Genomic DNA, 12,035 nt, shown 5'->3' on the forward strand with positions numbered 1-12,035 from the left:
GACAGATTTTATTCCGTCTCTGATAGAGACGGAAGTTGAGACCGAATATAATGAACAGAGACGGAATTATATTTTTAACATCAGAGACGGACTTTAGAGACGGATTGTACCGTCACAAAATTATTTTGTCTCCAATTCCGTCTCAAACAGGTCAAATTTCTTTTTTTAATTAATTAAAAATAACTTTTTATCCATTCGCTGGGGCCATATCTCATTTTCACAGGCTCCAAAATCGAATTTCACTTGGCTCCAACCCAAGACCCCCAATTTTTTCATCCCTCAACTTCAAATTTCTGCAAAGCCTTAAAATAATCAAACTAAAAATTAGAATCACTTCATCACCAATTTCACAAAAGCCCTAAAATGGCAATTTCGAATCCCTTCATCTCCAATTACACGCCCTGCAATAGATCCGTACATCTAAGTTCAAATCCCGGTTCGTGTTCATCTCAGTTCTGCTCATTTCAATCCCTTTATATCGTTATGAAGTTCTTGTGGTTGAGGTTAGTTTCTTAAAAATTTCACTCAATTTCTTTTCATCGATTATCCCTATTTTTATATGATTTTCATTCATATAACCTAGATAATCATTTCAGCAATCAAGCTTGAGGAGTCCCTTTTGTGGGTTTTGAGGAAAAGAAACCCTAAGCTTAACTAGATTGTTGACTAATTGTTAACTAGATTGGTGACTAAGAACAAATGGATCTTGTTTGTTATTGATTGATTGTCAAAGTCTATCTCTCTAAATCAACTAGATCTCATATTCTGTTTCGTCTCACGACACATGGTTTCACCATTCTCATATTCTGTTATCTGGTTTACATTTATTTGATTTGTTGTTGGTTGAACACAAACTGTTTGATAAATGTTCTCTAAGTGATTATTTGATTTGTTGTTTGTTGAACACAGATCGATTGATAGATATACCCCTTTAGGATGAATCTTTGTTATTGCAAGATTAGAACTATAATTCGTAGTTTGAACAAACCTACATTTATGCAGTGAAAATGATTCATATTTGATTGCGGAAGTTGGTCAATGATTGTTAATTCAAAGTTTTCTATACTTGCTTATTGTAAAAGAGTAAATGCGTCTTGTGACTTAAATTGGTGAACAAGAGAAGAGTGGATACATGGCTGAACTAGGCATTCAGACCACCTCTTAAGATTTAGTTTAATCATTATTCTTTTGTAATTATTATGCATTGTTATAATTTAATTTCATACTTAATTCCAATCTTTTTTATATTGCAAATTACATATATTGATTACTTGCCTTTTACATGAAGCGGGTAAGGGAATGACTTCAAGATGGCATCTTTGCCTCTTGCATTTGCCGCGAAGTTACAATCTTTTAGTCATGTTTGGTAAATTTGAGAAACTTTCCTTGCATATTGATTTTTTGAGGTAAGTGTGGCTGCTATAATGTTCCATATATGAGTTCTCCTTTGTGATATGCTCTGAAATTTTTAGTAATGGTTCCATTTTTATTTGTGATTCTTTCACATCTTGTAGGTATTTCTTTTTATGTTTCAATGGAATTGTTGGCAATTGGCATTGACTTCATTCTCCCAAGGAGATAGAAAAGGCATGGCTTTGTTCTAGCAAGGAGATAAATTTTTTTAAGGTAATATCTATCCTAAGATTAAGTTCTTTCTATGGAATCTACTGTTTTCATATAATCCCATTTTTCATATAACTTCTAAGTTTAACTCAAATTAATATTCATTGTACAAATCACTATGTTACTCCTATGGTTTTTTTCCTTAGTACTAGTACTTACTATAAATTGGTATTTCATATTTACATGTTGCAGACTATTGCTTCAGCAATGGCTATATTAACGACATTATTTCGCATCCCTACAAGTTCGACGGAGTAGACATAGCTTTGCACTATGTGTCTTTTCTAAGGCTGTGATATTTTATGATTCTCATTTGTGTAACTCTTCTTTCTCTGTAGTTATATGTTCTACCTTTTTCTCATAGTCTCCTCATTTTTTGGTTTTTACTTGGTTACCAAATAATATTAGGGAGGGTAAAATTTTTGTGATTCTAATATTTTGTTTACCACATTTCTATCTTACATGTTATCATAATTTAATCTGAAAATGTTCTGGTTTTGGTTTATTTTTTCATTCAGGGCAATTAGTGGTAAAATAAATAGAGACACACTCTGCCTCCTTATGAAGGTTCACGGGGTAAGCTAAAACTCATAAATTTAATGGTTTGCTCCTCTATTTTAGATCAACATAGTTATTTTTCCACTTTAAATAGGCTTGATACTTTTTATGTGTCTACTTACACTGAATCTCTGATGGGGATCTTACTTCATCAAACCAATATTGTCTTTATCAAAGAAAATTTAATGTTATAGTTGAGAAAGATATCAGTTAAAATTACATATATTTGCTTCCTTTCTTGTACAGTGGTTTAGACACACTTTACTTACCATTTGTGAATATGATGCAAGGGGGAAACCATTACTCTTAAGTCTCTACTAGAATTACCATTAAATAATTATTGTTAATGAGAGAGTTAGTTAATTTGGTTAGTTGGATCAACATAGTTAGAAGAAATAAGGCATGTTGTTTAATAGGGAGATTGTCTTGTCATGTTGGTGTTTATAGGCTAGAGAGGTACAGACCATTGAAGTTCAACATTATTGTCTATGTTCCCTCTAATAACACACCAAGCTTATATCAACCGGTAGCTGTGGCCTGTTGGCAATGTGTATTGAAGGATTAATTTTTTTTTTTTAACGGTTTAGACTTATAAAAAATCAAGAAGCACATTCTTTGATAATTGAATAGCTAAGGAAAGAGATTGCAAATATTAGGAGAAAACTGAAGGAAGAACATTTTATGTTTCAAGTAAGGGAATGAGATTTTTCTAGTTCAATTATCATATTTTTCTGTCTTATTTTTCTAGTTCAATTTTAAATTTTTAAAGTGAATGGATGCATAATGATGATGTTGGTGCATGCATCAGCAACCTAACTTCTAGAGCCTTACCATATTCATACGTGTGCTAGTTGTCTTTGTTCAATTCTTTGAATTTCCTTATTTTTTCTCTATATATTTGTTCCCTCTAAACTACCTTAATTGGTGCAGGCTTTTTTTGTTCAGATTTATAAGGCCAGAGAATATTCCTCTTGAATATGGAGGATTGATTCAACCCACAGATTTTAAGAATGGTCCCCCTCAACCATCTTTTAAGTTATAACTGTTGAAGGAGGATAAAAAGCTAACATACAAATAGAAGGAATTGAGGTTACAAGTATAGGTTTAGTGTTTAAGTATAATTTTGTACCTTTGTCTTTCTAATTTATGCTTCTAGGTATAACTATATATAATTTTGTAATTTATGCTTTTTAGTGTATGATATTAACTCTATTATTGTGGTATGAGACCAACATATATTTTAAATTTTGCAGGTTGGTGGAAGTTATACCTTTTCAGCTTAGGTGTTATTCTGAAGCATATGTCAAGAGCTTGAGATAATAATAATGACAATGAAGGAGGGGACACAATAACACAAATTTGGAGTTTGGAAAGTTTTAGATTTATTATCGTATTAATATTATTATTAGGTAATGGTTAGTTGCAAACTGCGTGTATTTTTTTTCGAGAACTTTTCTCATGACTGTTAACTAACATTAATATGTAGATCAAAATTTGTGTCTTTTCAAATAGTGAATAGCATAAAATACTAAATTCAGTCTTTTTTTTTTTTAAATAATTAAATTAGAGACGGAATTTATAATCTGTCTCTATTGTCACGGAATAATCCAAGCCACAGAGACGGAATTTTGTTTCTCATAATCCAACTTTAGAGACGGAATTAATAATGTTGTGACAGAATGTTTCTGTCTCTATTAGAGACGGAATCACTAAATCCGTCTCTAATTACTTTAGAGACGAGTAAAACAGCCACGGATCTATTTCCGTCTCTAATTCCGTCACCAAAGTGGTTAGAGACGGATTTTTAGCTTTTTCGAGACAGATTTAGCCCGTCTCTGTATTGAATTTTTCTAGTAGTGTTTGAAAGACCTATTGTTGTAAAGGTGTTGAATCTTGAAACACGTGAAGCAACAAAGAGTTTCATGGCGGAATGCAATGCTTTAAGAAAGATGAGGCACCGTAATCTTGTCAAAATCCTAACGTGTTGTTCAAGTGTTGATTATAATGGTGAAGAGTTCAAGGCTATTGTTTTTGAGTTAATGCCTAATGGGAATCTAGAAAAGTTTTTGCATGATAACGAAGGGTCTGAAAATCATAATCTCAACCTCACACAAAGGTTAGACATTGCTCTTGATGTAGCTCATGCACTTGATTATCTTCACAATGAGACAGAGCAAGCTGTAGTTCACTGTGATCTTAAGCCGAGCAACGTTCTTCTTGACGATGACTTTGTAGCCCACTTGGGAGACTTTGGCTTGGCTAGGCTCATTCTTGGAACCACAGAGCATTCAAGTAAAGATCAAGTTATTTTTTCTACAATTAAAGGAACTATAGGATATATTCCTCCTGGTAAAGCTCTTATCTTATATCCATTTTTAGTTAGCACCCTTAAGAAAATTGGTAGTGCTGATTTATTATTATTTATATCAGATATGACCCTCAATGTTTTATGATCTATGTGTTAAAATTTGATATATTTTTCCTAAATAGTTGTTTGTTGTTGTTTGAAAAGAGTACGGAGAAGGTGTTCCAGTATCACCACGGGGAGATATCTACAGCTTTGGGATTCTTCTACTAGAGATGTTCACTGCAAAGAGACCAACAAATAACAACTTTTCTGAGAGTCTAAGTCTACATGAATTCTGCAAAATGAAAATTTCAGAAGGAATCCTTGAGATAGTAGATTCACATTTGCTTTTACCATTTGCTGAAGATGAGACAGGGATTGTGGAAAACAAGATTAGGAATTGTTTGGTGATGTTTGCTAGAATCGGAGTTGCATGCTCTGACGAGTTTCCTGCTCATCGAATGTTGATAAAAGATGTTATCGTTAAGTTGCTTGAAATAAAAAAGAAGTTGCCTTGCTAGAAGCTATTACTACTGTACGATAAGAAAATAATTGTGTTTAATACAAGAGAGCTTGACTTGTCTTGTATCCACGAACTGTGTTTTGTTGTTGTTGTTGATGTCGTTGTTGCTGCGTTACTTCGAATTATAATTTCTATGTATTGGTATAATAATTTGTGTTTGTAGTCAGTGTATTGAATGCATGGTATTGTTTGGAAATATTGTTAGTTAATATGCAAGTAATTTTGGTTTTAGTTTCTAAAGTTAATTTGATGTCTTGCATGTTTGTCTGATTCCAAAATTCAGCCTTAACCAAAAACGAAACCTTGACATAATAGCTATACTTGGGTAGAAGAGGTGAATTGAATCAATGGCGATAACTCACTATCTAACTTCAGTGGCTTTTACCGAAGTAGGGTTTGCGATAACTCATAATGTTTGCCTTAATTTTGTTCTACTACTCACTCACCTCTGCTATAACTTTCCTTGATTGTTTGACATTGAAGGTATATTTTTTTATTCATGGAGTCATGTTCAAGTCTTCTATTGATTCATAGGTATATATATTCACATCACTTTAACTAACGTCCTGGATCTTTTCCTCAAAAAAAACTTCCTGGATCTTACTTGGCCATCAAACTTTCTCTCACCATTAGTAAGCACTTAATGTTGTTACTCATCTGACATACGACCTGCTAGACTAATTTCTTTTAGACCTGAGTATGACCTTTTAAAGGTTTGATATTGTCTGCTAGACTTATTAAAAGTCTATTTCATTTGAACATCTTTAAATAAGTAATATGATCTAAGTTTGAGTAGACTAGTGAACTAATAAATCAATGGGATTAAACTACCTTTTCATATTTAACATGAAGTTTCAGACAATTTGACTATCTATTATATCAATTTCAATTATAAGTTATAGTAATTTTTTTTTTTTAACAAGTACTTTATATCATATTTACTTAGGTAAGTCGATCGGATAGGCCTACGAGACTTTTTCATGGCATGTGACTTGCTCTATATTTAGCTAAATAGGCTTCTAAAAAGTCTAAATCTTCTCTATTTAAGAACAAAATCTGATTTGACATGTCGTAAGTAAGACGTAGACCCTGTAAGTTGGTCTAGCCTATTCACAACCCTATCCATGGTCTTGGGATAAGCGTCTAGTTTGTTTTTTAAGAAATAAATCTTTCTTTTTATTTTGTCTTAGTATTAGTTATTTTTTAACAAAAATAGTATTAATTATTGTTTTGTCAAAATTATTGAAAATTGTTTATTTCAAAGAAAGAAATAGTGTTATCATTTTTTTTTTTTTTTGACAAGAAAATAGTGTTATCATATAATGAATAGTTTTCCTCGTGAGCTTATAAGAGCTTATAAGCTCAGTTAATATGGACAATGCATAATATATGCAAGGTCCGGGTTCGAACCCCGGCCACCACAAAAAAAAATATAATGAATAGTTAAAAAATATAAAAAGATAAATAATTTTATAAAAGTAACTTTAAAACTAAGATTGAAAATAAAGGAAAGTAGAAATAAAAGTAACTAAAAAACTAAGATTGAAAATAAACTAAAGTAGATTATTTTTCTTCAAAATTCATCGTATTTTTGTACCCCGAACATCAAATCGTTAAAAATTCGATAGGCGTGATATTTATTTCCAAATGCGTGGGTAGATTAAATATTTTTGTTGGTGGTAGCCGGGATTTGAACCCCGTACGTTACATATATTATGCATTGTTCTACCAACTGAGTTAAGCTCACAAAAATGGTAGAATTAAATATTTAATTAGTCTTTTGCAATGATTAATCTTTATTTTATTTTTTTTAAGTATGACCAATCTTTATTAAAAAGTTGATCAAAGTGTCCAATTAAATTTTTTTGTATACAAGAGACATAAATCAAACTTCTAACCATTTATTTAAGGCGTATAAGCCTCTTAGTTCTTTTTTTTTTTTTTTTTTTTTTTAAGAAATCAAAATGAGATTATATTAAACACCAAGAGAGATTCATCTCGCACAAGGTGTGCAGAGAGAACCTCTCGATAAAGTTACAAAGATAAGTGTATAATGCCAACGGAAAGCACAACAAAAGAAACAGATGTGTGGAAAGCTAATCTCGAACACCCATATATAGAAGAGGGTCCCGCCACCAGTCAGTGTAACTGAAAGCGGAAGTAAGCTTGTTCGCTTTCAACCATAAAAAAGACGTTAACTTAACACTATCCAACAAAAGACCAACTTCCTTGGTTTAGTGATTAAAAATCCTGCTATTTCTTTCCTTTCAAATGAGCCATACACAAGCATGCCAAATAACCTGAAGAATTGTGTGAGCAGAACGCGGTACTCCCGCTAAATTACCAAACTGATAGAAGTTGTCACGAACCGTGTCTGGAGGTATGAACAAAAAGCCGAGCCACTGGTAGACATGACGCCACAGGCGGCCGAAAGTATCACAACAGAAAAAGAGATGATGCGATGTCTCTGGACAGCCACACCCTCCCACGCAAAAAATGTCATCATGGTGAATAGCTCTCCTGCGGAGAAGGTTATCTTTAGTCGGAAGCCTGTTGCGGAGAAGACGCCAAACGAACACAGAAACCTTTAACGGAACTTGTTTTAACCAAGCTGCATCATAAAGACCGGTCTCCACAGGTGTAGTAGGAAGCGTAAGGTACTTATATGTCCCTTTGACAGAGTACCCGCCAATAGGATCAAGCACCCACCGCCATCTGTCAGGAGTAGAGACCTGCAAAATAATATCACACAACAAGGACGAACACTCCGACACTGACTCCTCTTCCCACGCTAAAAGACGCCTCCTCCACACCCAGGAACCCCCACAAACATCCCACCCTCTCTCAGCCATCTCCTTCACTGCCGCCCCTTTGTTTTCAGACAACTCAAAAAGGCGGGGAAATTGCACTCGCAAGGGAGTTCCCCCCAACCAATTATCTAACCAAAAATAAGTGCTAGTCCCTCTACCAACCACCCGACGGACATTATCCTCAAACCAACTCCCCTCCCTCCACCCTGCGCCTCTTAGTTCTCATACCAACCGCATGTTGGTAAGTAACTAACACCATCTGACCTTAAAAAAAAAAGTAAAAAATTAAACTTATTTGTTTGAAATATAAACTAAATACATGTAACTTTTCTTTGTATTAAATATCTGAGGATGCAGGTTAGTAAGGAAGATGGGTGGTCTTTGATTCTTGTTCCAGCTGCTGATTATACAGTTGGAGGGGCTTACCGCATCCTCACGAATAGGAACTCTCCACCTGATTGTAAGTTCGCATATCTCTTAATTATGAGAGGAAAGATGTCTTTTAGAAAGTTTTGGTGTTTGTTTGGCGACTTTTTCGGAATAGATCGCCAACTATGGGGAATTTATCCCGAAGATGGATTATTTATCACGATGCTCAATTTTGTGTTACTGGTTGTGGTTTGCAAGAAACATAAAATCTTCTTTTTTTGACTTGTCCTCTATTTGATCAGATTTGGCAACTTGTTAGAAATTGGCTAGGAGTTTATTCAGCAAATCCTTCCACCATTATGGATCGTTGTGTTCAGTTTAGAACCCTTTCAGGTTATGCAAAATCGTAGTGCTCGTTCTTGTCTGTGATTTTATTTGCTAGTTCTTAGGTAATTTGGAAGTAAAGAAATGGAAGGCTTTTCCGAGGAAAACAAAATTCTCCCCATCAAATATTGGAGAGTATAAAGCTCCTTTCCTTTTTGTGGTTTAAAGCTAATTTTGTTGTCTTTAATTATTCGTTTCATAAATGGTGCCTAAAACCTACTGCATGTGTAGGTATTGGCTAACTGTTGTTGTGCTACTGTCGAACACTGTTATATTTTTTGCTATTGTTTCTAGCACACCTTGTGCTGGGAAGGTACTTGGACCGTCATAATATTCCTAAGGGCTTAAAAGCCCTCCAGAAGGGTTTAGGCGCCCTATAGAAGGGACTTTGGAGGCCTAGGCGCGTCCTCCTCAGGGCGCCGTCTACCTCGGCTTCTAGAAACCTCTAGAAGTCGCCCTAAACCGCCTAAATGAGCTAAAAAGACTAAAAACCCTGCTTTCTTAGAGCTTAAGTCACGCAGGAAAAAGCCCATTAGCAGGCTATAAATAACCCTCTTGGGGTCATTCTAAAAGGATCCATTATTATTCAGTCTAAAACCCTAGATTAGAACCCTAGTCTACGATTCTTAACCCTAGAATCCTTACCGTACTTTTTTTGCAAGTACAGTACTCAACTGGTTTTAATATTATTCATTTTGATTTCTTTAAAAATAAATACAGAGGTAGTATTTGATAACTGAACAGATGTCTAATTTTATCTCTAAAAGTGTCATTCTCATTCATTCTTTAGGGTAATTTGGCTTGCTTGTGTGTGGGCAATTTAAAAAGAAAGGAACAACCGCGTCTTCAAAAATGTGGCTTCCGATTCTTATGCCCTTCTCAAAAAAGTCATGTTGGATTCGTTTCTTTGGTTGAAATTAAATATTGCTTCATTTGCTTTTTGCTACCATGAGTGGTGGCGTAACCCACTTCTATTTATGTGTGTTTCCTTGTAATTTTTTTATTTTTGCTTTGTTGGTGCTATTGTATTTAGGAACCTAAAGTGACGCTGTAATTACTTTGGTGGTTCACTTTCAGCACGCCTTATATGTGGTGAATCACTAGTGGTTTTATTAATATATCTCAAAAAAATATGATGACTAATAACATCCAATAGTGAATATATATAATTGTATCCCTTAAAAAAATATAACTTATCAATGAGATGAAGGGAGTATCACATCCAAGTATACAAACATATACAAATTGTGAATACAAAAAGCACTCAAATCAAGCAATAACAAAGTCAAAGAAACTCTTCAACAATAAAACAAAGGAGAAAACAACACCAAAAAAGCATCTAACTTTCTATTTGGAAAAACTCACCTTAGTCGAAAAGGAGGAAGACTAAGAATAAACTTCCAAGTCAGTCAACCCAACAATATGCTATGTTCCAAACGACACCCCAACTTTCCGATTGGGCTAATTGTGTGGTACTAGTTATTAGAATGAAGAATATCTTCATGTGATGATAAAATAGAAATTAAGCAGGGAGTATTTTGTGGTCCAAAATCGTCTATTCAATAATGAAATGCTGATTTTGTATAAAAAATAATGATCGTGGTTTCTGAAAAGATCGTAATTTATATATTTATTTTCAATTCAATTAATATTACATCGACTTTTTTCTATATGAATATATCATCGGTAAAACAAACACTATATATTTTTTTTGGACAACACAAACACTAGATTATCTAGTTGGTTTCCAGTAATATTAATTTACTAACTGCAAAATTAGGACTCATTTCCAATTTGTGGTGTACTAATGTTGTCAACAAACAGTTGCTCTTGCTTTGAATTTGAGTTCAGTGACTGATAAACATGCTTTGCTTTCTTTAAAAGAAAAGCTTACCAATCATATACCTGATGCTCGTGAAACTTCTTTGTGATGATGATGATAATATTTTGAAGTAAAAATAGTGTTCAAAACACATGCAACGGAATAAAGTTTGGATCTATTTTGCGCATAAATTATAAAATTTATAAATTAGATACTAAAAGTGTACCTTTGTATCAATTCTTGAAGCATGAAAATTCTTCAATGATATGAAGACTCTACGTGTATCCACACCGAGACCAATTCTTACCCTCAACCTTTGAGTAGTGGAACTAAAAAAAACTAGAGCATATTTCTATTTTGTATTCTTGTTGTTGTGTTGTGTGTTTTGATCAAATCACTTAAGGTCTATTTATAGATCACACACACTACTATCAAATAGAATGTGTTGACTCATCTTAATGACCATTTATTTCATATGGTCAATCAATAAAAACAATTAACACATGTTAATGCTAATTTATTTGAAAAATAATTTTTCTACTAAGGTGATCATTGACCAATATGATTCCACATAACTATATATAATTGTATATATATAATGTTGTACGATTTCCTTTTCTTTCTAAATGATCAACCATTGACCATTGTTATATTCCTATATATAGATTATATATATAATTAGTAAAGATAATGCAACGTACAACAACATTTCTTATTTATTTATTTTTCAATAAATAAATAACATGCTCAATTTAATTATATATTATTTGTATTCTTTGTACTAGCAAAAAAATACAATAATATTCCACTTAAAAAATTTATATTTTGATTAATTAAATTCTTCAATTTAATCATCAAATAATAAAGTAATTCTTTAGTAAGAATTAGAACACTCGTTTGTGTGTGACCCTGTAGGTTCAATACTAAACTGGTAATAGATTAATCAAATCAATATATTAATTAAGGTAGGCGTCTAGTAACACTCCTTAACGTCCAGGTAGTATGAAGTATTATTTTACTTTCAAGAACCAAATAGAATGACATAATATTTTTCTTCCGTCGTTACAACTCTTGTTAACTCTAGAGCATAGTACAATTGTCAAACTCTAATAAGTTAGCATATATGACTTAAGAAACTCATTTCTTCTTTCATTTAGTTTCCCTGGCCAGGGTTTTGATTTTATCATAGAGTTCAAACTCATTACCAAGAGTTGACGGATCCCATCTTGATTAGTCATTAATTATACAAGCATTTAATCGTATCCAATATCCTTTCAACTAGCACCCTAAGGTATTAGGTGTTCAGAATCAAAATACAATAAATAACATGTTAATTACTATGACAATCTCAGGTCAAAGAAAATTATTATATTCTTTCTTGAGAATTTTTCTATTGACAATTTGAGGTAATATCGACCATTAGAAATTCTCAGTTGAGTCAGTTCAATGACCACATCTCTATATGCATCATCTATATATGTAATTTAATAAATGAGACTTATTAATCTTTATCCAATAAAGACTATCACATATATATTGATCTATCCAGATTATTGATGTCCTATTCACAACAATCATACGATCAAGAACAATTTAGAT

The 12,035-nt window shown here is 33.0% G+C and overlaps 1 protein-coding gene and 1 long non-coding RNA gene across 2 annotated transcripts; both read left to right on the forward strand.

Annotated features, from left to right (window-relative positions):
* The first annotated feature begins 1,701 nt into the window (after positions 1–1,701).
* Positions 1,702–3,334, forward strand: LOC112421913 (uncharacterized). The gene is made up of 3 exons (XR_003012304.2): positions 1,702–1,940; positions 2,142–2,199; positions 3,112–3,334. It is a non-coding gene; the product is annotated as an uncharacterized lncRNA (long non-coding RNA).
* A 526-nt stretch (positions 3,335–3,860) lies between these two features.
* LOC11406710 (probable LRR receptor-like serine/threonine-protein kinase At3g47570) lies at positions 3,861–5,049 on the forward strand. The gene is made up of 3 exons (XM_039834750.1): positions 3,861–3,921; positions 4,039–4,581; positions 4,694–5,049. Exons 1-3 carry the CDS (start codon positions 3,861–3,863, stop codon positions 5,047–5,049), a joined length of 960 nt encoding a protein of 319 aa, XP_039690684.1.
* Positions 5,050–12,035: the final 6,986 nt, after the last annotated feature.

Source organism: Medicago truncatula, chromosome 5, assembly GCF_003473485.1.
Source record: "Medicago truncatula cultivar Jemalong A17 chromosome 5, MtrunA17r5.0-ANR, whole genome shotgun sequence".
In the NCBI taxonomy this organism is placed as follows: domain Eukaryota; kingdom Viridiplantae; phylum Streptophyta; class Magnoliopsida; order Fabales; family Fabaceae; genus Medicago; species Medicago truncatula.